Raw genomic sequence first — 25,546 nt, 5'->3', positions numbered from 1 at the left:
CCCCTCATAAGAGAGATGCTCCAGACCCATCACAACCTTTGTGGCCCTTCGCTGGATCTTCTCCAAGAGTCTTTCTTCTACTGAAGTCCCAGAACTGGACAAAGCATCCCAGATGTGGCCTCCTTAGGGCTGAGCAGGAGGAGAGAACCACCAAACTCCACTTGCTGGCCACACTCTTCCTGATGCATCCCAGGATACCACTGGCCCTCCTGGCCATAAGGGCTCACTCCTGGCTAATGGTCAACCTGCCACCCACCAAGACTTGAATCTTCTTCTCTGCAGAACTGCTCTCTAGTAGGTCAGCCCCCAACCTGTGCTGGTACTTGGGGTTATTCCTCCCCAGGTGCAGGATCCTACACTTGCCCTTCTTGAACCTCATTAGGTTTCTTTATGCCCAACTCTCCAGCCTACCAAGGTGCCACTCAATGGCCACACAGCCTTCAGGTGTATCAGCCACTCCCCCGAGTTCTGTATCATCAGCAAATTTGATGAGGGTGCACTCAATCCCTTTGTCCTGGTCATTGCTAAACAAGTTGAGTAAGACCCAGTCTTGATCCCTGGGGAACACCATTGACTACAGGCCTCCAACTGGATTATACTCCACTGATCATGATCCTCTGAGCTCTGCCATTCAGCCAGTTCTTGATCCACCTCACTGTCCATTCATTTAACCCACACTTCCTGAGCTTACTTATGATAGGTAGGTAAGATAACTACATGCAGAATGATGCACCGTAGTGCCCAGGAAGGTTCTGGAACAGATTATTTTGAGCGTCATCACACGGCACATACAGGACAACCAAGGGGATCAGGTCCAGTTAGCACGGTTTATGAAAGGCAGGTCCTGCCTGACCAACCTAATCTCCTTTTATGACCAGATAACCCACTAAGAGGATGAGGGAAAGGCTGTGGATAGACTCTTTTCACTGTCTCCCAGAGCATTCTCTTGGAGAAGCTGGCAGCCCATGGCTTGGACAGGTGCACTGTTTGCTGGTTGAAAAACCAGCTGGATTGTTGGGTGATGGTGAATGGTACTGATATTTCAAGGGTCAGAAATAATAAAGAATTCACCCAGAAAGTTACAGAGAATGAGAAGAGGGTTCTGAAATAGAGTCCTGCCTTATACGTGGAACAGGCCTCACAGTCTCAAGGGAGGGACCTTGAACAAAGGACCACCTGAGCTTTTATACCCTGTGAGATAGTCTGAGTATTATGGTTATAGGCCACGGGGTTGGGCTTTAGTGATGAATATTCACACCATCACATCATCACAAGTGGACACTCTTCCACCTGGCACTGGGAGTTCAAGGGAGGGTTTGGCCACGAGTCAGAGCTGCTCCGTGAGTCCCAGCCATTGCAGGAGGAGCTCTGCAAGTCCCAGCTGCTGCCAGAGCTTCGAACTTTAACCTGTTACAATTTTATATTAATGAAGATTGCTATTCCACAAACTGTCAGTGAGAGTCCTTCACCAGCACTGGTAGTTGTCAGCAGCGGGTAACACACTTGAATAAAATGGGAAGACCTGCAGAGGGGTCTCCCTTAGGCTGTTGGTTTAGCCCCCTCAAAAGGGCAGTTGAATCACCCTCCATTCCAGCAGGACTGTTCAGTGAAGGGTCCCCAGAACAGGATGCTGAAAGATGGGTTGGGCACAAGGGTCTAAGCTTTCCTGGTGCACTGACAGACAAAATCAAACACTAAGGGTAGCACCTTGGCACATCACACCCACAAGAATATAACGCTTTAGTTGACACTGGCACACAACGGACTCTGATGCCATCCAGATATGTAGGGGCAGAATCCACTTCTATTTCTGTGGTAACGGGGTGGTCCCAAGAGCTGACTGTACTGGAAGCTGAAGTGAGCTTGACCAGGAAGAAGTGGGAAAAACACCCCATTGTGAGTGGTCCAAAGGCCCTGTGTATCCTTGGCACAGATTACCTCAAGAGTAGAGATTTCAAAGACCCCTGTCACAGTTTTAGTCCAACTGGAAAGATTTTTGGTGATTTTTTTCATAGCATCACATGGTTTCAGAGTGCAGGGGACCGCCCTCCCTGACCCACCCGAGCTGACCCAGAGAGGGACTGTCTGCGGCACTGGCAATCTGCTGGAAACAGGGACAGGAGTGTCCCTGAAGTGAAGCACTGCAGGAACTAAGGAGAGAGAGGATAAAACCCTCCAGGCACTTCTGGAATTGGCTCTCTTCGTACCTGGGGTTTTGGTCACTGGAGCTTTTTCCCTGGGGACCAACTTGCTTCAGCTGCAGCTGTTTTTCCACCTCAGCAGCAGTCGCCTTTCGCATCAGCTTGGGACTGCCGCAGCTCCCAGCTGAGCCATCCCAACGCAACCAACAGCATCTGTCTTTCGCATCGGATCAGGACCACCACGGCCCCCAACTGAGCTGTCCTGATGCGATCAGCAGCATCTATCTTTTGCATTGGACTGGGGCTGCTCTGGCCCCAGCATCATACCAGGACAGCTGGGCCCCACCATTGTCACCCCATGTGATTTTTTTTTTTTTCTACGCCAGAACCCATGCTACTGCCTCAGCAGCATAGGACTTTTTTTGCTTCAGACAAAATATCCTTCCAGGGCTTGCTTTTAACCTAGGGGGAAAGTGGTAGTCAGGTAATATTTTTTCTGCCACTGTTGTTTCTTTTTGGTTTTTTGCATTTTTAGTAAAATTGTTGGTTTAGTTTTCCTCCTTCACTGAGATTCCTCGTAATTTGTAATTTGTCAATATTTGAGTGGAGGGAAATAAAACAAAGAAAGAAAAAGAAGGGTTATCTCATTAGACACCTCCTGAACATACTGCCATTAAACCAAGACAACCCTAAAGGGCCTCGTTGGGCTTTTGGGATACCTGCTGTGGAGACAGAAGACATAAGACAGCCTGGTCTCTCAGAGGACCCTTCCGCTGTGGGACTGCTAGGGGTTGAAGAATAGTAGGTGCTGATCGCCACCACCAACAGTGTATTGTCAGCAATACCACACCAAGACACTGTGATTCTTATCCATCAGATGATTCATGGAGAGCCAAGGCGTGGTCAGCAAGACTCAGCTTTCAATAGCCCTATATGGCCAGTGCATAAGTACAATGGAGAGTGGAGAATGACGGTGGACTATCGTGGCCTGAATGAAGTCACATCACCAGTGAGTGCTGCTGTGCTGGACATTCTGGAACTTCAGTTCAAACTGGAGTTCAAGGCAGCAAAGTAGTGCCACCACTGACATTGTTAATGCATTCTTCTCTGTTCCCTTAGCAGCAGAGTGCAGACCACAGTTTGCTTTCCCCTGGAGTGGTGTGCAATATACCTAGAACCGACTGCCCCAGGGGTGGAAACACAGCCCCACCATTTGCCATGGACTGATCCAGACAGCATTGGAAAGGGATGAGGCTCCAGAACAACTACAGTGAGTTTGTGACATCACTGTACAGGGAAGTTTTTGAGAAAGGGGAGAAGATTATCCAGATTCTCCTGAAAGCTGGTTTTGCCATTAAACAAAGTAAGGTCAAGGGACGTGCCCAGGAAGTTAAATTTCTAGGAGTAAAGTGACAAGATGGACGTTGCCAGATCCCAATGGATGTGGTCAACAAAATACCATCTATGTCTCTACCAACCATCAAGAAAGTAACACAGGTTTTTCTGGGTGCTGTGGGTTTTTGGAGAACATATATCCCAGCGTACAGTCAGATTGTAAGCCCTCTCTACTTTGTGACATGGGAGAAGACTGATTTCAAATGGGGTCCTGAGCAACAAGCTTTTGAACAGATCAAAAAAGGCAGTAGCCCTTGGGCCAGTCAGGACAGGACAGGATTTAAAAAATGTGCTCTACACTGCAGCCAGGGAGAATGGTCCTTCCTGACGCCTCCGGCAAAAAGTACCTGGGCAGACTTGAGGATGACTGGAGTTGGGGATACAAAGGATCTGAGGCCAGCTACAGCCCAACTGAAAAAGAGATCTTAGCAGCTTATGAAGGGGCTCGAGCCACCTCAGAAGTGGCTGGCACTGAAGCACAGCTCCTCCTAGTACCCCGACTGCCAGTGCTGGGCTGGATGTTCAAAGGAAAAGTTCCTTCCACACATTATGCCACCGATGCCATATGGAGTAAGTGGATCCCTTTTATCACACAGCGAGCTCGGACAGGAAATCCTAATTGCCCTGGGATCTTGGAGATCATCACAAATTGGCCTGAAGGTGAAAATTTCCAACTATCATCAGAAGAGGAAGAGGAGCAGGTGACACATGCTGAGAAGGCCACATCATATAATCAGCTACCAGAAAATGAAAGGCAACACGCTCTCTTTCTCTGATGGCTCCTGCTGTATCATAGAGACAAATAAAAAATGGAAAGCTGACATATGGAGTCCTATGCAGCAAGTCACAGAAGCCATTGAGGGTCAGGGTGGATCAAGTCACATGCAGAGCTGAAAGCCATCCAGCTGGCTGAAGGAGAGAAATGGCCAGTGTTCTATCCCTACACTGACTCATGGACGGTGGAATATGCTCTGTGGGGGTGGTTGGACCAATGGAAAAAGGCCAACTGGCAGCACAGAGGGAAACCCATCTGGGCTGCTGAAACGTGGCAAGACATCTCTGTCCAGGTACAGAAGCCGACTGTAAAAGTACATCAGGTAGACGCATCTGTACCCAAGTCGGGCTACTGAAGAACATAACAATGAACAGGTGGATTGAGTTGCCAAGATTAAAGCGTCTTAGGCGGATCTGGACTAGCAACACAAGGGAGAGTTATTTCTGGCTCAATAGGCCCATGATGCCTCACATCATCAGTAAAGAGATGTGACATACAGATAAGCTCGCGATCAAGGGGTGGATTTAGTCAAGGACACTATCTCCCAGGTTATCCATAACTGCAAAATATGCACTGCAATCAAGCAGACCAAAGGGGTAAAGCCCCTGTGGTATGGGGTGCGATGGTTGAAATATAAATACGGGGAGGCCTGGCAGACTGATTACACCACGCTCCCTCAAACACAGCAAAGCAAGCGCTACCTGCTGACAGTGGCGGAAGGAACCACTGGAGAGCTGGTGCCACACCCTGTGCCTGATGCCAGTGCCCAGAAAACCATCTTGGGCCTTGAAAAGCACATCCTGTTGTGACATGGCACCCTAGAAAGAATTGCATTGGACAATGGGACTCATTTCAAAAATAGCCTCATTGGCACATGGGCCAGAGAGCACAGTATTGAGTGGGTGTATCATATTCACTACCATACACCAGCCTCTGGGAAACCTGAACGGGACAACGGACTGTTAAAAACCACACTGAAGGCAATGGGCAGTGGGACCTTCAAACATAGGGATCTGAATTTAGTGAAGGCCACCTGGTTATTTAATACCCAAGGCTCTACCAATCAAGATGCTCCTGCCCAACGAGAACTCTTACGTACTATAAATGCAGATAAAGTCCCTGTGCTGCATATGAAAAGTATGTTAGGACAGAAATGTGGATTAGTCCTTTCTCAAGCAAAGGCTTAAAACCATATGTAGGAACTGTTTTTGCTCAAAGACCTGGGTGTACTTGTTGAGTAATGCAGAAAGATAGGGAATCACGATGTGTACCTCAAGGGGATCTGATTTTAGGTGAGAACCATCTGTAATATTGAATTGTAGATGTAGTACTGGTTACTGAATTACACTGCCATTGTAAACCATACACACCATGGACTAAATGGACTCAACAAAACATCCAGAGGGAATGGTCAGTTATTACCAAAATAATACCCTTGATTGTACAGTTATACGTGCATATATATATATGTAGTTGAAAGGTGTAAATCTGGGCATGATATGGATGGTATAGAGTAAGGAGTGGATAATGTTATGGTGGGGGTGGGGCTTTAGTAATGAATATTCATACCATCACAAGGGGCCACTCTTCCACCTGGTGTGGTGGGGTTCAAGGGAGGGTTTTGCCACAAGTCAGGGCTGCTCCGTGAGTCCCAGCCCCCCGCCAGACCCACTACTTTGCTCCGGCAGACCCAGGAAAAGCGTCCCCTGACCTATTCCAGGACCCTCTCAGGTCCCAGCAGGTTTTGCCTTGTCCCTGTATTCCGCTGGTTTCAGGCTAAGGGGCGAGGGGGGCCTCTCAGCCAGTTTGTCTTGGCCTGAAGAAACTTAACAGCTGTGGCCATTTTTTGTCTCGCTTATGCCCTGGAGATTGTGGGGCTAGCAAATGATTCCTGCTTTTGTTGGCTTAAACTGTTTTCTGTTGTATCTTTGTAGTTACTGCTATGGCCTTTACTAAATCGTTATATTGTCTCTTCATTATTGGAAGGAGTTGGGAGAGGTTGAAACAAAAGGCAGGAGGGGAGGTTATTTTACAATTCCATTTCTCCTGTGGGTTTATCCAAAACCAACACACTGGGATCTTTCTGCTGAGTCATTGGCTCTTGTTGGGTTTCTTGTCACCTGGCTGGTGCCACAGGTCCCTATGCACTTTGTAATGCAAGGGATCAGTGCCAGTTCACAACGTCTTGCCTCAGGCTCCCACGACCCCAAGCTCACTCTGCAGCTGTACACCAAGACAATTGGGTAAAAGGTAATTCCTGCAGGGGGAAGTTGCAGCCACCAACTCATGGACCACTGAATCAAGAAACCCACCAACTCAAAAGAAGAGAAAGACTGAGCATGAGGACTAATTAGCATGAGACAGGAGAGAATCAATCAACCAACAGAAGGTAGAATACTCATCAGTTAGAGAACTAGGTAACTTTTGTAGTCAATGAACTGTGATTTCTTTGTTTGCTAAAATGCATGGCATAATGGTTTGAGAATCAGTGTGTCAGCTTTGCAGATTTACCACTAGCATCCATCTTTGTGAAATATGAAATAAACAAATACATCGGCTCTGTATATGAGGCTGGCTTACTGCACACCAGCTGACAACACTTTTAGGGACAACAGTACCACATCCAGTTGGCAGCCAGTCACTAGTCATGTTCCCCAAGGCTCAGTATTGGGTCCAATCCTGTTCAGTATCTTTACTGATGATCTGGATGAGGGAATCAAGTGCACTCTCAGTAGGTTCATTTATGACACTAAGTTAGGTGGGAGTGTTGATCTGCTAGAGGGTAGGAAAGCTCTGCAGAGGGATCTGCACAGGGTGGGTACAATTGGCTTAGGCCAATTGTATGAGGTTCAACAAGACCAGGTCCTGCCCTTGGGTCACAAAAACTTGCAGGCAGCCCTACAGGCTGGGGGAAGAATGACTGGAAAGCTGCCCAGAAGAAAAGGAGCTGGGAGTGCTCATCAACAGCAGCTGAACATGAGCCAGCAGTGCCCAGGTGGCCAAGAAGGCCAACAGCATCCTGGCTTGGATCAAAAATAGTGTGGCCAGTAGGACCAAGAAAGTGATTGTCCCTCACTGTACTCAGCACTGGTAAAGCTGCACCTTGAGTCCTGTGCCCAGTTCTGGGCCCCTCAATTCAAGAAAGATATTGAGGTGCTGGAGCAAGTCCAGAGAAGGACAAGAAAGCTGGTAAAGAGTCTAGAGAGTAAGACCTATGAGGAGCAGCTGAGGGAGCTGGGGGTGTTTAGCCTGGACAAAAGGAGGCTGAGGAGAGACCATATCGCTGTCTACAAAGGGGTAGCAAGTGGGGGTCAGTCTCTTCTCCCAGGCAACAGTGACAGGACACAGCCTCAAGATGCACCAGGAATTTCTTCATTGAAAGGCTTCATAACCATTGGAACAGGCTGCCCAGGGAGGTGTTAGAGTCACCATCCCTGGAAGTCTTCAAGAAACAAGTGGATGTGGCTCTAGCTGACAATGTGGTGATCAGTCAAAGGCTGGACTTAATTATCTTAGAGGTCTTTTTCAAACTAAATGATTCTATGAATATAATAGTTCTCTGGGGAAAAAAAGCAACAACAAACAAACAAACAAACAAACAAAACCCAACAACCAACTGTCTTTTTGATGACATAAATCTTATCTCAATATGGTTGAAATACCTCCCAAAACTGGTATGACCCAACACTCTCCCCACCCCAGTTCTTGGTAAATATTTCAAATTCTAGCTCACAGCTTGGTTTCACTTCACTCTTTTTTTGTGTCCACACTATGCATACATCCCACACCATGCAGACATCCCACACCTAAATAAGGATTATGTTCACCAATTTAACCATATCTTAAGACTGACTTTACACTTCTGTAATATTCTTTTGCATACATATTAGCATTTATGCTATCCAAACTATTTATACTATACTAACATACTATTTATAATAGTAATTTCTGCCACAGTTATTTCTATTTTTAGTCAATTGGGAAGCATGCAAGCACCACTGAGAAGAAGATCACACATCTGCAATAACAGCTGAAAATATCTAATTATAACTTGGTATTGCCTTCCACAGAACTAAACTTTTAGTAAGGAGAAAAGGGAGTAATATGGATTATTTTTTTTCCTAGTTTGGGGTAGAAAGTTCTAAAACCTATCTTACACTACTGACAGACTTGTTCAGGAGATTAATTTTGTAAGGAAGATAATCTTAACTTGCCAGGGAGGATCCATTTGTAATATCTTACTGCAAATGATCTTCTGCTTCTATTTATACATCTGCCAGACTCTCTAACCTTTGGCAAACATAACATTCAAGCAGTCAATTGGCCATCAAATCAACCTTCTGTCAGCTGTTGCCAGACAGTAGTGCATCCTCTGCACTCCCCTGCTTACTGGATGATTTCTTTTTTTATATGAGCAGATCCTGTGATGAACAAGTTACTCTAATATCATATTCTTGCCATACACATTTTAATTTGTGTTGATTTTACGGTGAAAAGCAGTAAAATTCTAAGAATATGGGTTTAAAACATACTTAAGAATAGAATCTGATCCATCTAGCCTTTCATTGTCAATAGCCATAAGTAAATAATTATTTTTAATGAGACTTCTCACCTGTTTAAGACCTTCAGTCTAGCTTTAGCAGGTGGAGACACAGTTCTCAACAGCAAACTGTTTCATTACAAGTCATGAATCACTGAGGTGAATAGAAGAAAAGAGTTCTAGAAAAATGAATCAGCTTAAAAGTGCAATACATGACTACTGTAAATTCAGAAATTACTTCACCAGCAACAAAATCTGGGATTTTTTTAAAAAACTGCTGCAGAAATTACTCAATATGAGTTGAGGAAAGATTACTTTCCTCTGAAATTAATTGATAAGGTACACCAAAATATGTGCAAAAGCAAACAAACCCTATCTCTGCCGAAATGTCCTCTCTCTTCACAACCAGTCTGGAGTTTATTTAATTCATTCTATCAGTGTTTTTTTTCCAAGCTAATAAAATTCTAAGTAATTTTTGTAATTGTTACAGCTGCTCCTAATTTATACCAGCAGCCTAAGTGGAATAGAGCTTTACTCTTACTATGCATTGAAACACAAAAAAAGTTTGAAAATAGTCTGAATGCTTTCCTTTATAAATCCTTCTCAATCTCCATGCTTCTCTATCAAGTTGATTTTTATTCACCTGTTAACTTTCACAGCTTTATAAATGCATGTTTTATTTTGTCTTTCAGATCATTACTCCTGGAGCACTTTCTTCAATTCTGTCTACCTGTGTCCACATTTGGTACCCACTAAGAAGTTCAGCAAACAAATTACCCAGAAACCCTTTAAATTATGCTTCTGTTTCAAGGTTACACCAATTAATATAATACATACAGCAAAAGCTATGTAGAGATTACATCTGTATTGTTTTCATGTATATCTGAGAACAAACCCTGCTCTGTGGGTCAAGCAGACAAGTTAGAATCCACAATGTCTCAGCATATTTTACCCTTTTGTTCTTTTAACAGAGTGATTACATTAGTGGACAAGGGAAGGGTTACAGATATAATTTATCTGCAGTCCTATAAGGCCTTTGACACAGTTCCCCACAACATCCTTCTCTCTAAATTGGAGAGAGATGGATTCAGTGGGTGGATAAGGAATTGGTTGGACAGTTGCAACCAGAGGGTAGTGGTCAGCAGCTCAGAGTCAGGATGGACAGTGACAAGTGCTGTCCCTCAATAGTCCTTAATGGGACCAATGTTATTTATTATCTTCATTAATGACAACAGACAAGGGATCAAGTGCACCCTCAGCAAGTTTGCAGATAACACCAAGCTGAGTGGTGCAGCTGACACACCTGAAGGATGGGATGTCATTTAGAGGAACCTGGACAGGCTCAAGAAGGGGGCACATGGGAAATCTCAAGAGGTTTAGCAAGACCACGCGCAAGATGCTGTACCTGGGTCAGAGCAGCCCTGGTATGAATTCAGGCTGGGAGACGAACAGATGAAGAGCAGCCCTGCTGAGGACTCGGGAGTGCTGGTGGATGAGAGGCTGGACATGACCCAGCAATGTGCACTTACGGCCCAGAAAGCCAACTGTATGCTGGGCTGCATCAAAAGCAGCATGGCCAGCAGGTCAAGGGAGGAGATTCTCCCCCTCCGCTTGATTCTCCTCCTGCTCTCCTTAGACCCCCACCTGGAGTGCTGCATCCAGTTCTGGAGTCCTCAGCACAGGAAGGACATTGACCTGTGGAGCAAGTCCAGAGAAGGTCACCAAGATGATTAGAGGGATGAAGCACCTCTCCTATGAGGAAAGGCTAAGAGAATTGGGATTTTTCAGCCTAGAGAACAGAAGACTTCAGGGTGCCTTAACTGCAGCTATCCAGCACCTGAAGGGAGTCTACAAGAAACATGGAAAGAGCTTTTTACAAGGATGTGTAGTAAGAGGACAAAGGCTAATGGCCTCAAACAGAAAGAAGGCAGGTTAAAATTGGGCATTAGGAAAAAATTCTTTCCTGTGAGGTTGCTGAGGCACTGGAACAGGTTGTCCAGTAAAGCTGTGGATGCCACATCTTTTGAAGTGTTCAAGGCGTGGTTGGATGGGGCTCTGAGCAACCTCATCTAGTGGAAGGCAGTCCCTGCCTATGGCACAGTGATTGGAATTAGATGATCTTTAAGGTCCCTTCCAATCCAAACCATTACATGGTTCTGTAACTGTTTGAAGCCTAGGTTTCCCCAACTTGCATCAGATCAAACATGAGCTCATAGCTGGCCAAGTTCGCACCCTGTTTTTATAACTCTACTGTCTTTTGCCAGGACAGGCCAAAATCCTCTTCCCTCAGGAAACATTAGTCTCCGCTAAGTCAACACAGCATGTCCTTTGCTGCTTGGGTCACCCAAATCACTGACTCAGAAATGCAATTCCTCCAGGTCCAGGAGGAGCAGAAAGAGTGCTGAGATGCAAGTGAATCCCTGTAGTCAGCTGACCATAGGTCAAGAATCTTCCAGGCAAGTTGTACCTCAGTGTCCTCTGAATCACTCAGCATGGCTGCTGCTTCCATGAGACACACTGCCTTGCTTCCAAGTCTCCCAAATACAATTGTTCTCCCATAACCATGAGGTTAGGAGACAGATGCAGGAAACCCAGGACCAGACACGCAGAATGAAAGCAGGATGCTTTCATAGGCAGAAAACCAGTATTCTTTTAAAAATTTGTGATGGTCTTCCTCCAGCCCTAAATAGTATCCCTGATACAGGCAACAGTCCCTGCAAGCTGTGCACCTTGAGCTTCCATAACATCCTGCCACCTGGGCAAACAGCTGCTGCACAGGAAGGCAAAAGGAGTAAAAAGGATCCCACTAGTCTTTACAGTGCCAAGATACAACATATCATTTCAAAATAACAAGTTTATTTGGTTTGGCATTTTTGTTTGATTTTTGTGTAGGTTTTTTTAATGTTTCTGTGTGTGGGTTTTGGTTTTTGTAAACCAGGAAGAGCTGAATCAACAAGGTTAAAAAAAGGCACGTGAGCTTTGTTGAAAGCAATTTGTCATCTTCAGTCTAAAAAGCAGAAGGCAAAGTAGCTCTCGTTTTAGGATGACAACACCACCATGAGACTGGTAGCTTCTGTGTACCTCTACCACAAGGACAAACTGGTAGCTCTTCTTGAGGCAATCAGTGAATGTGACAAAAGAAGCAAGTGGAGAAGTTCTGCCAGTCTTGCCTTTCTACAGCTTCCTCCTCTGGGATTACCTCCACAGCTGACTCTCATCCCATCTTCCTAGTTTGGATCAGGAGAGCATCCAAAAATGAATGACCAATGACATGCAGGCCCCAGTGGTGGAGGGGGCTGCCGAAATGGCACCTGCAGCACTTGCATGTCTGCAGAGGTACTTGGAGTACTTAGATTAAGTCTTTGGTACGACTGGGAGACAGGCTGCACTGCTGTTGCCTTTTGAGATGACTGGGTCCAACTTTTCACACCTCTGTAGGAGAAAGTTGTGGCCTTTCTTCATCAGCTGCTTTGCAAATGGATTCCTTCAAGCAGTGCTGGTTAGGTTGTTACAGCAACTACTGGTAAGGGAGGTCATGCTATTCGACAAGACAGAAGGCAGCCAGTCACTAGTGGTGTCCCCCAGGGATCGGTATTGGGCCTAGTCCTGTTTAATATCTTTATTGATGACTTAGATGAGGGGATTGAGTGTACCATTAGCAAATTTGCAGAAGTTGAGGGGGAGTGTTGATCTGCTGGAAGGCAGGAGGGCTCTGCAGAGGGATCTGGACAAGCGGGAGAGATGGGCTGATTCCAATGGGACGAGGTTCAACAAGGCCAAGTGCCACGTCCTGCACTTTGGCCACAACAACCCCCTGCAGTGCTACAGGCTGGGCACAGAGTGGCTGGAGAGCAGCCAGGCAGAAAAGGACCTGGGAGTTTGGACTGACAGGAAGCTGAACATGAGCCAGCAGTGTGCCCAGGTGGCCAAGAAGGCCAGTGGCATCCTGGCCTGGATCAGGAACAGTGTGGCCAGCAGGACCAGGGAAGTTGATTCTTCCCCTGTACTCAGCACTGGTGAGGCCACACCCGGAATACTCTGGGCCCCTCAGTTCAGGAAGGATATTGAGGTGCTGGAGCAGGTCCAGAGAAGAGCAACAAGGCTGGTGAAGGGACTCAAACACAAGTCCGATGAGGAGAGGCTGAGGGAGCTGGGGTTGTTCAGCCTGGAGAAGAGGAGGCTCAGGGGAGACCTCATCACTCTCTACAACTCCCTGAATGGAGCCTGTAGCTGGGGGCTGGTCACCTCTCCCAGGCAGTTATCAGCAAGACAAGAAGGTATGGTCTTAAGCTGTTCCAGGGGAGGTTTAGGTTAGATATTAGGAGGAAAGTCTTTTCAGAAAGGGTAATCAGGCATTGGAATGGGCTGCCTAGGAAGTTGAGGATGCTCTGTCCCTGGAGGTTTTTAAGCTGAAACTGAATGGGGCAGTTAGTGTCATGGTCTAGTAACCACGGCAGTGTTGGATCAAGGGTTGGACTTGATGACCTCGGAGGTCTTTTCCAACCCGACTGATTCTATGATTCTATGAAAGGCATGCAGGAAGGAGCAGGAAACATGCAGAAATTAATATCTCAAGTTACCTCAATCAGACCAGGCACACATAATCCTTTCAGCTGTAGTAGTTGCTTCCAGCAACATAGCAAGGGTGATGGGTGAGAAAAAAAGGCATGTGTATCTAGGACACAAAGTATGGCACCTATTGTTCACTAATAAATGTGTACCAGACAAGAGGGAAGGGACGGCTGTCAGCACAGATGGGTAAAGGTGCCTGTTAGTTTTATAGGCTTGCCATGTTGAAGTACTGCCCATTCAGTGAAATGCCATCCAAGAAGAGGACTTAGAATATTACGGTCTGGGGTTTTAACCCCTCTCTTGCCTATACAATGATGGAGGAGATTATGTGTGTGACCTGAGACCACTGAACTTACACTTCTTTTCTATCCCACACTACTGGCAGTGAAGCAGTGCTGTTCGTTTGCCTTCTTTCTCTTCCCTTCCCTTCTCTCTTCAGACACATTTTAATCACAACAAAACACTCAACCACATCTATGTGCCTACGACATGCCCAGGAGTCTTTCCTAAGCAGATGGTCATTCTGAAGCTGCTGCCAATTATTGTAGGGGGGGAGGTGGAGTATGATGTGGTCAGTCGTAACAGCCCACCTCTGGATGCTGGGCTGGTATCCAGCAGTGCTGAGCTGCTAACTGACTTGTTCCCAGTGGATCAGGATGTCCCCCCCAAGCAGCAAAGACACTGACTAAAGCATCCTGAAAACACCAATCAAGACCCCTTCTGATCCTTCTGTCTCAAACAAAACAGAAGTGCAAATAACTGAGAAGGTTAGTCTGTAGCTACCAGATTGAGATTATGGAGGTTATGGAAACTGAGATTCTACAGATCTCAAGCTGTAGACTGAGATTTTGACAGCACACCTACCTTTGACAAGGTGCACCCAGAGGCACAGTAGGACACTGGGGCATGGTGAAAAACTTCAGGAAAAATAGGTAAGAGGAAGGAACAAAAGCTAGCACAGTTATGTTCATAGAACTACACTTTAGTATGCATTTTTCCTTTGGCTCTACACATCGAGAGAACTACTTGGAGTGATTCCAATGTGCATTAATGCACAGAGAAAGTGGCTTATCAAGGGAATGGGCAGATAGATAGACAGACAGGTAGACAGACAGACAGACAGACAGATATTTGACTTACATTTGCTTCTGCAGTCCCCAAAATGCCCTCCCCCAGATCCCCAAAAGGATATTTTAGTATTGACATGTTGAAACGAACAGTAAAAGTCAATATAATTAATACCTAATGAGTCAACACATTTAGCAACAGAAAGAATCAGTCTAAGAAGTGTCTGGAGTCCTAATTTATAATGCAAGACGCAACATAAAATGAGGGCTTTTCTTTCAAGACCAACTACTACTATTGATCTACTTCATCCTGCATCGAAAGTTACACATAAATACTGCAATCAATTCTGCAAGTATCTCAAAGAAAGAGGAGAATGGGATTTCTGGAAGGTAGTAGCAATGGATACAGAGTTTTATTCTTGCTGGATTCTCACAAAAAGTATCAAGAAATAAATACAGTTCAAGGCTGGCCTCTAAAATGCACATTATAGGACATTTTAAAAGTTCCATAATAACATCACTTTCACTGAACCTATCAAGCTTTCTGAGTACATCTCTAGAAAGGCTGAACAGCTTTATGAACTAACAAATACTGTTTTATCTGCTAATATCATCTTTGTATTGCTTCGTAACACTTAATAATAAGTGTTTGGTTATTTTCCATATCCTTGCCAATTTTTTTATTCAATGACAGCTTTTTGTTAAAGAATGAGACAAATGAATTCCACATGTATTTAGGAAAAGACATCACACAAAGTAATAAAATCAAAGTGGAACATTTCATACAGTTTCTATTTCACTTTGCAGACACAAAAGAAATTTCATCCCAACTTTTTTAAGTTAAAAAACAACAGCTACACTTGAGTATGAATTAATTTAGTGCTGAAGTTCAGCCTTAGAGACACTGATTGTATCACTTGCAGAGTGATACAGCACATCGAAGAGCTTCTCTTTAGCAACAAATCCTCTGCTGACACAACAATCCATTTTAGAAATGGTCCTTCAATAAAGGCACTCACTTTTGTAGCTGATGGTTCCACTAGTCTCTGACGGTGGCGTGCTGAGTTGAAATGACTCTTCTGAGGCATCCCTTCCTGACAGTGAATGGAGAAAGAAGAGAAAGAACAGAAAAAAGGGGGGAAATGGATCATGGAGGGGATGGAATGGAGGATGTTGGAGAAGGGAAAGGGAGAGTATTTAACTGAACTGTACTTTCACTAACTTTGAAAAAGCTTTATTAAATCAATTTGAGTAATACTACTGTACAAATGTTAGAAAGAAAATGAAGCTTTTGCAAGAAGCAGCCTCATGAGGCTTTTATACACATATTATTCATATGCATTTTATGACATTGTGTCCTATAAATTCACACATGTACAAATGCCTACTTCACTTCTAGATAAAGTTAAACATTAATTTCAGTCTTCCCAAGTATAAACATTTTCTGTATCAACTTAAGTTACACACAAGAAGACCCAACCCAGTAACCATGCTATCCAGCCGGATTCACCCCCTAACACAAACACCAGAATTTCCTCTAACAAAATATGACTTTTTAGATTCACATTCTTCACCCAGACCTTCAACAGGCTATCAACTACCTTATAGCTTAGAGTCTTTTACCTAGAGATTAAAGCCCTTGCCCAAGAAAATCTGAGAAATAGCAGGCTCAAGTGGGTAAAAGATAAGCATTTTCTCCTAAAAGGCAAAATCTGAAAGGGCATTCAACTGAAAAAATTGAAAAATGACAGTCTTCATTACATGTGCAAAACTATTTAGGATAACACCATACTGTAGTCAGTCTTAAAACTACCTGGATTTGCTGGAGATGCAAAGGGAGGACAGCCTCCTAGGCTTTGAACAATGCAGCACTTGATTGTCTCTTGCTCTTTCCTGTAGTTCCCTCTCAATGATTAAAATAAATTATGTACGCATATTCAAACTGCTTAAGTACCAAAAATACTTGAAACTATAAACAAATATAAAGTTTCAACAAAAACAGATATTTTGAATAACTGTACCGTATAATCTGAAAACTTACAAACTAAAAGCTTAGTATATTTAACTCCTTTTCCTATAATGAAAGAATATTATAGATATCTATTTCTTTCACTGGTCTTTCTGCCCCTCAGGCTTCAGCAGACCAGATTATTGCAGAAGTTTTGTTTTTCTTTCATATTCATTTTCCCCTATACCAAAATCTTCCTGATATTCTTCAGATATCATAAAGCCATACTGAAGAGGTGCTACTCTAACACATCTAGGAAATATTATGAATTAAGGTATTAGGACAAACAGCTTTTCGGGAAAGCAATTCAATTTATTCCTTACTTCTTGACAGCCTACATAAATACTTTCAATTAAACAGTCTTGCAATGCTTTAATCACCTGAAACAACAGCACTTCCTCTGTTTGTTTTCAAAGATTAAGGAAATTTCAAAGTTATTTTTCATAATAAATTCTATCAAATATGGCACCTGAATTTTCAGGAGATAATTTAAGTTGCCACAAAGAGGGCTGAAAATTAAGCAATCATTCTGTCATTTCTAGAAACTCTAGGGCAACCACAAGAATTAGCATGCCCATTAACTTCACAAACATCACAGAAGTACTAGAAGACAAGAAAGAAGGATGGTTTAGGCAGATCATAAAAAGTCTTGGGAGGAAGAGAGAACACACATAATAACTAATATTAAAAATATGTCAGAGCAAAGAACAAAACACACCAGGAAATAAACCTCAAAAATTGTTCCATTAGTGCCATAAAATCTAAGTACTTATATTTTAACAATAAACAGGAATACTTTTACACAACACTGCCTTCTGCTAGAATTGAATGACAACATTTTCCACTAGCAGACACCCAAAAATCAAAGTAGTGCAGGAAGCAATTTTAAAACACAAAGTTGAGTAATTTTACCAACCAAGTAAAACTACAGTAAATTTTGGGTTTGTTTCTAACAACTTTTTGGTTGTTGGGTTTGTTTGTTTGTTTGTTTGAGTTAGTTTTAAAATACAATGCTGTTTTTGGTAAAAGAACTTGAATTAACCTGAATAGTTTCCCTTCTTGGCTTTGTGCTCTCTTCATCACTTTTTAAGGATGTAGAAAGAAAAGCAAAATTTAATCAATATGGAACATGAATACTGTTATTGAACTCAGGAAAAAAAAGGTATTTGCACAATGCTGTCCATATCCCATACAACACAACAAAAGATTTTTCCAGGATACAAGATACTGGTTCAAAATCCTCTCCCTGCTGAATATCAGGAGATAGAAGACCTACTTCTAGTTTCTTACCCAAGGTACTTTAAATACTCAATCTCTCCACAAACTTTCCAATTTGGACAGTCTCTCATCACTGTAGCAAGTATGAGCTCTACAGTCTGCTATTTCAGGTATGTGTCTGAAGGGGAGAAGATATGGGTAAAGAGCCTGCTCCAAATCACAGGAGGCAGAGGATGAAAATTCATGAGACTATCACTTTCAAAACCAATACACTATTCTTCTAGGAGTCTTCTCTGAAAAATAAGTCACAATATTTTACAAATGTTAAGAGACACTTGCTCCTAATTCTGCAAAGATATCCACAGGGTTCTTTAAATGAAAATAAAATTCTACTCAACTTGGTAAGTATTTCTCAAGATATCAAGACTCTGTTTTTCAAAAACTAGTTTTCATAGGTTTTACACCTCCTCAACAAAAAGGCTTCCACTCTCAGCATGACACAATGCAGACAGAGCCGGCTCTGTAACCTAGAAAGATCTGATGGAAATAATCAAAGATTATAGACACCTTGGGAAGACTATATCATAATTAACCAAATCCAATATAGTAGGAGTAGAGCAAACTAATCCTAGTTATTAGAACCAGCATTACAGAAAAATTAGTCATCAACACTTGCATAAACACTTGGTTACAATTGCAGAAGACTTTTCTGCTGATCGTTACGTCTTTAGATAATACTCCATTAAATTACTGATGTAACTGACTAAAATTAGCAGTAAGCACTTGGGCTAGGTGATTTTATCACTGTTCCTTTTGGGAGATACTCTTGAAACCTTTGATAATTTCTTCTCAAACTTCTCAATGCCTTCCCATTATAATCTAACATAAACTTTAATATAGTCAAAAATGGATAGGTGAAAAGGGTCTCCTTTCTATCACAGCTTGGAAACAATGGTAGGGTCAGCTTAATCTTGACATTAGCTAGCAAGAGTGCTAATCTCCACAGGCCCTACCTTGTCTTGTATTAAGGTTATTAACCCACCTAACATGGGATCCTTTACCAAACTGAGAACTTGGAATTTTTGTCTTATTGGTATTTTTCTTCCTTTCCTGTCTTCCCTCCAGAATGCATTTCAGGAGAAGTTGAGAGCCAGGACAAAGAGAGTTTACATGTGGAAAAACCCCAGCACAGCACAGATACCGTTTCAGAAGCATAAATGTTTTTATAAATGTGATTATTCCTATGACAAGGAAAGTCTTTAGACTATTAGGTGTTTATGTGGGCTGTGCATTCAGTAACACCAGCCATGCTGACACATCAGAACAACACTCCAAATCAGAGCATATCAACAGTTCATTTTATTAGCACAAAATAATCAGACAGGTAGACTTGATGCAATACTGTCCCAAGTAGGGATGAAAGTTTATTATTAGCACATGTGAAGAGAGCTACCTTAAAAAAGCTGTTGGCACAGTGCATGAAAAAAAAAAACAAAACTGAATTTAGAGAATAGAATAAACATGAGTAAAGGTCTTTCACTATGGAAAAGTTCGATACAGAGCATCTGAAGCAGGCAGATATTACTCTGTATGCGTAGAGATTTTTCATTACAGCATAACATCCTGCCTCCTAGTATTGCATTTCAGCTGATAAAAACAGAAACCTTCTGCCAATGTCAGCTGACATACTGCTCCACACAGGACTGTCTAAAAAGGGCAGACAAATCACAGAAACAGAAAAGGCAGATCAGGGCCAGTGTCACAGAGACACAGCAATCTTTCAGTTGAAAAGAAAAAAAATAAAATAAAATTCAAAAAAATCTACACACTGAAAAGACTATGCATTCAGAGTAAATGCAGTTATTACCAGCAAAGCACATCAAGATACCATCAAAGGGTGAATATCCTTTACAGAAGAACAGGTCAGTTGCAATTAAAAGTTGACATAATAAAACTACATCAACAAGGACAGCTGAAGGAAAACCAGAATGATCCTTAATAATTCTCATTTATGGTAAGATATTTTAAGCTAGATGGCATAGAGAAAATTGGCAAGGGAGCAGAACAAGTCAGAGACTTATTTCATTTAACAGGTGAGTAATCCAAGAAACAACCTTGTGGAAAACAGACATCTTTAAAGGAAAGGGAAAAAAAACCCACGCAAAACCAAACACACACACCATCAAAAAAAAAAGGAAAAAAAAACAAAACACAGTCAACAAACAAAAAACCCACGCACACAACAAAAAACAAACAAAAACAAACAAACAAAAAAACCCACACACAGACAGGGGCAACAAGTATTGCGCATATTACATAGTTTATTCCCAAAGACACAGAAGCCTGAAAGCAGTTGAGGAGAAAACACGGTTTTGGCTGCAGAGGTTGGTAGCTGGTTCAACAACATGCAGGCTTTAATACTGATACTAAAAGCAGTTTCCATAAAGAGCAGCTACCATTAACTGCATCGCTATTCTTGTGAAAATGGCAGTATCCAGAGACAAGCAACTGAAAATAGCAAGTGACACAAGCATGTGGTCTTATCTGAAGAGATTTCTACTTCGAGACCGAAGTGGCCACAGACCTCTTGGGTTTTTTCTCTCTCTTTTTATTAGCTGCCAGACCAGGATCAGAAACAAGTGCCAGTAATTCCATACAGAGGAGCTGAATTCATCAACAAACACAACAGTTGATCCAACAGTTTTGCAAGTATTTAGTACTGAAGAAAAATAAATTCACAGCAACAACTCTCTCCACATCAAGCTGGACAAATCCTAATGCCAACAAGTCTATACTGAAAAACAGCTGCTCACATACCCTTGAATCATGATCTTGAAGCATGCTTCCTCCTCCAAGACTAGCCCTGGGCTATTTCCTCATGATATATCTGCACCCAAGACTTAAGTCTCTGCCATTTCCTGCAGTGTCCTACACTCCAGCCTGAGCATCTTGGCATTTGAGTCCAGCAAAAGCTGCAGCAAAGCTTACAGCAAAGGCTGCTGTCATGGCTAAGATCACATCTGAAGTTTGTTTTTTTTCTTTGTGCATGGCGACTTACCTCCTGTTCTACAGTCTCATACTAGATGCAGCTGTTCTATTCAATTACCAAACCACTACACTGCATATTTTTAAATGCTCCAAAGATTGTTTTTTTCCTTTTCATTTTAATGTAATAAAAAGTTAAAAGTCCTTCACAACATTACACTTCCACTCTGTTATCATTTATCTACTTAGGAGAGCTATGTAAATAGAGCTGTGAGAGTACAGCGAAAATACAATAAAAAGGACAAAAAAAGTAAGAAAATCAGAAACAAAAATCTTGGTTTAGAATGTGATGTGTTTGGTCTGATTTTTCTCTCTATTGCCTCACAGGGGGCCAAGACATGACAATCAAAGAACATCATTCAACTTCTGATAGCTCAGTAGTTTTAGGATGTAGTAAAGGAAGCAGTAAATATTGTGGAATAGATAAAAACCCAAGTCATTTCACATTACAAAAAACTTTTCAATTGTAACACTAATTCACCATATTATCCACTTATGATTTTATTAATTATATGGCACCATTCAGAAAGTCAACATACTACATCAGCATTAGCATTTCTTCATATGCACAGCCTCCTGGCATTGGTTACCGTTGAACAGATCTGTGAAAGTTACCAAGACCATCTCTATCACATTCTTGCTTGGTAAAAACTACTGGCGATTAGGGTCTGTCCAGGTATTACAGTCATTTCATACTTAGCATACTTAGTTCTTGAACTGTATTAGAAGATAAAACTTTGACATCTCTCTTTTATTCTACAATGTTCTGTCTGTTCTGAGGTTATGAGTTCATGGTAAAAAGACACAATCTAAATTCTAGATCACCAGCCCTGCAGTCTCAAAGAAATAAATTTCTCTGTGTCTCAACTTACCAAAGAGATAACGAAATGCTATTCCTGTTTCAACAATAATATGACACTTTGAATGAGGAAAAAAGAAAGATCTAGGGAGAAAAAAAAACGTAAATTAGTTTCAAGTTTTCAGTGATCCAGCTGCAGATTGGTTAATCAGCTTTTAATTACTAAGAAAAAGTGAAGAAGACTATTGTCTTCATAGGTACTGCGAGTCTTCTTCTCATAAAGCTTAATTTAACTCATTAAAAGAATTTGATACTTCATAAGCAGGAAGGGGTAGCTGGGATGTGCAGAGAGGGATGGAGATTTCACATATTCTATCCCCAAAAAAACTCACAGAACTACATAGCAAAACATACTCTGCTTATATGACATGATACCGAAAACGCAGCAACACTTATGGGATATACAGTGCGGAAAAATTCAAGTACTTGAGGTGACATGCAATAATGCAATAGATCTATGACAAAACTGAGAGGATCAATTTAGGTAGAGATGGACTTTAGCAGATGTTCAGAAGTTTGGAACTTACCTTCTGACAATATGGTATAAGACAAAAATATATGCAAACCCCTGCACTGGCCTGAGAGGTAACAACATAGTATATTCTCTCATCATAGTCTCTATGACTTCAAAGTGTTCTGAATTCAAATTATTTATTTTTGTAAAACAGACCAGCAGACAGTAGGCAATTCAGGACGCCAAGTGCGGAGGCAAGACCAAATTACTAATTCTAACATACAGTTCTTTCCTCTCAGCTTTAGATTCAAGAAGCTTTAAAATATTTGGGGGGTTACTGTGAGGGATGGATGGGTTGGCTTGGTTTTTAACTAGTGAGATGTTTATTTCTTGCTGATCACTACTGACCAAATTTAGAACTTCAGTGAAATACACAGGCTGATCAGGAAACCTCTTTCTACTGAGAGCAATCTCTCAGAAGAGCCAAAGCATAGTAAGTAAGGAAGATTTCTACATAGTTATGGAATTAAAAAAAAGTAACAAGTTTTCAGTTACTTGACAAAGACTGTCACTTTCATAGAATCATAGAATCAGTCGGGTTGAAAAAGACCTCCGAGATCATCAAGTCCAACCCTTGATCCAACACTGCCGTGGTTACTAGACCATGACACTAACTGCCCCATTCAGTTTCAGCTTAAAAACCTCCAGGGACAGAGCATCCTCAACTTCCTAGGCAGCCCATTCCAATGCCTGATTACCCTTTCTGAAAAGACTTTCTTCCTAATATCTAACCTAAACCTCCCCTGGAACAGCTTAAGACCATGCCTTCTTGTCTTGCTGATAACTGCCTGGGAGAAGTGACCAGCCCCCACCTGGCTACAGGCTCCATTCAGGGAGTTGTAGAGAGTGATGAGGTCTCCCCTGAGCCTCCTCTTCTCCAGGCTGAACAACCCCAGCTCCCTCAGCCTCTCCTCATCGGACTTGTGTTTGAGTCCCTTCACCAGCCTTGCTGCTCTTCTCTGGACCTGCTCCAGCACCTCAATATCCTTCCTGAACTGAGGGGCCCAGAGTATTCCAGGTGTGGCCTCACCAGTGCTGAGTACAGGGGAAGAATCAACTTCCCTGGTCCTGCTGGCCACACTGTTCCTGATCCAGGCCAGGATGCCACTGGCCTTCTTGGCCACCTGGGCACACTGCTGGCTCATGTTCAGCTTCCTGTCAGTCCAAACTCCCAGGTCCTTTTCTGCCTGGCTGCTCTCCAGTCACTCTGTCCCCAGCCCGTAGCGCTGCAGGGGGTTGTTGTGGCCAAAGTGCAGGACGTGGCACTTGGCCTTGTTGAACCTCGTCCCGTTGGAATCAGCCCAACTCTTCAGCTTGTCCAGATCCCTCCAAAGAGCCCTCCTGCCTTCCAGCAGATCAACACTCCCCCTCAACTTCTGCAAATTTGCTAATGGTACACTCAATCCCCTCATCTAAGTCATCAATAAAGATATTAAACAGAACTGGGCCCAACACTGATCCCTGGGGGACACCACTAGTGACCGGCCGCCAACTGGATGCAGCCCCGTTTACCACCACTCTCTGGGCCCAGCCCTCCAGCCAGTTCCTAACCCAGCACAGAGTGCCCCTGTCCAAGCTGTGGGCTGACAGCGTTTTTAGGAGTATGCTGTGGGAGATGGTATCAAAGGCTTTGCTGAAGTCCAGGTAAGCCACATCCACAGCCTTCCCCTCATCCACCAGGCAGGTCACCTGATTATAAAAGGAGATCGGGTTGGTCAGGCAAGACCTGCCCCTCCTAAACCTGTGCTGGCTGGGTCTGATCCCTTGTCCATCCCGTAGGTGCTGTGTGATTGCACTTAGGATGATCTGCTCCATAACCCTGCCAGGCACTGAGGTCAGGCTGACGGGCCTGTAGTTTCCCGAGTCCTCCTTGCAGCCCTTTTTGTGGATTGGTGTGACATTTGCCAGCTTCCAATCATCTGGGACCTCCCCAGTGAGCCAGGATTGCTGGTAGATGATGAAGAGAAGCTTGGTGAGCTCTTCTGCCAGCTCCCTCATCACCCTTAGGTGGATCCCATCTGGTCCCACAGACTTGTGGGGATCCAAGTGGCTCAGCAGGTCACTAAATGTTTCCTCCTGCCTTACAGGGGGGCTGTTCAGCTTCCTGGTTCTGTCTTCCAGCTCCAGAGGCCAGTTGTCCTGAGGACAACCTGTCTTACTGTTGAAAACTGAGGCAAAGAAGGTGTTAAATACCTCAGTCTTTTTGTCATCTTTGGTGACTATGTTCTTCCCCATGTCCAATAAAGTATGGAGGTTTTCCTTGCCCCTCCTTTTGCTATTGATGCATTTACAAAAGTACTTCTTGTTATCCCTGACAGAAGTGGCTAGATTAAGTTCAGACTGTGCCTTTGTCTCTCTAATTTTCTTTCTATGTGACCTAACTATATTCCTAAACTCTTCCTGAGTAGCCAGCCCTTTTTTCCATAATCAGTAGGCTCTCTTCTTTACCCTAATTTCCTTCAAAATCTCCCTGTTCAGCCAGACTGGTCATCTTCCCTGTCAGCTTGCCTTTTGACAGACTGGGACAGCCTGCTCCTGTGCGTTCAAGACTTGTTTCTTGAAGCATGTCCATCTCTCCTGGACCCCTTTGTTTTCAAGGGTTGTTTCCCAGGGTACCCTCTGAACCAGTCTTCTGAGTAGGCCAAAATCTGCCCTGCGGAAGTCCAGTATAGAGGTTTTATTGATGGCCCTCCTTACATCCCTGAGTATTGAAAACTCTATTATTTCATGGTCATTGTGCCCCAGACAGCCTCCGGCCACCACATCTCCCACCAGACCCTCTCTGTTTGTGAACAGAAGGTCTAGTGGGGCCCCATTTTTCCTGGTAGGCTCATTTACCAGCTGGAGCAGGAAGTTTTATCCTCTGTACACTCTAGCAAACTCCTAGACTGCCTCTCCTCCGCATTATGGTATATCTGACAATCCTTACAGTTAGGGTAAGAAACCAAGTCAATAAAAAGCAATGTGCATGTGTAGCTTCAATTTTGAAGAGTAAGAAAACAAACTACCTCAGACAAACTCAAACTGAAAGCTATCTCCCAAAGAGACCACAAATCAAAGGTCATGACTGCATCTTGTACCAATTAAGCTATTCAGCAACAGAAAGTACTGGCAAAGGAAAAATTCATCTAAAGTAATTTCTTGTATCCCATTCTTGTATCATAGCCATAGATGTTAAATTTTGTGTAAGAAAAACGTGTAACTAACAGGTTTCCTCGAATCGCTTGGCAGTCTAACACATTAGTGTGCCAGATACTCTCCCATTAGCACTGCTAGTTACGGCACTACCCCCTTCTCCCTAACCGCATCCTGTCGTACACAGACAATCATACAGCATTTGAACAAAGAATATTGGGCTATTTTGAAAGAGAAAAGGGTAAGAACTAATATCTGACAGGATTATCATGGATTA

At 43.1% G+C, this 25,546-nt stretch overlaps 1 protein-coding gene across 4 annotated transcripts in view; it reads right to left on the bottom strand.

The window, feature by feature from the left end:
- MAST4 (microtubule associated serine/threonine kinase family member 4) overlaps positions 1-25,546 on the bottom strand; it is a 300,551-nt gene that overhangs the window by 163,742 nt on the left and 111,263 nt on the right. Inside the window, exon 4 of one of the 4 annotated variants that reach the window (XM_027634973.1) lies at positions 15,510-15,584. The exons of the other annotated variants lie outside the window; for them this stretch is intronic. Coding sequence (XP_027490774.1) covers positions 15,510-15,584 — 75 coding nt within the window. The remainder of the gene's footprint in view (positions 1-15,509; positions 15,585-25,546) is intronic. 4 annotated transcript variants of the gene reach the window in all.

The sequence above is a fragment of the Corapipo altera genome, unplaced genomic scaffold (assembly GCF_003945725.1).
Source record: "Corapipo altera isolate COAL_440 unplaced genomic scaffold, ASM394572v1 61411, whole genome shotgun sequence".
Taxonomy (NCBI): domain Eukaryota; kingdom Metazoa; phylum Chordata; class Aves; order Passeriformes; family Pipridae; genus Corapipo; species Corapipo altera.
The sequence above is the reverse complement of the archived record's forward strand: the minus strand, read 5'-3'. Positions and strand labels throughout refer to the sequence as shown.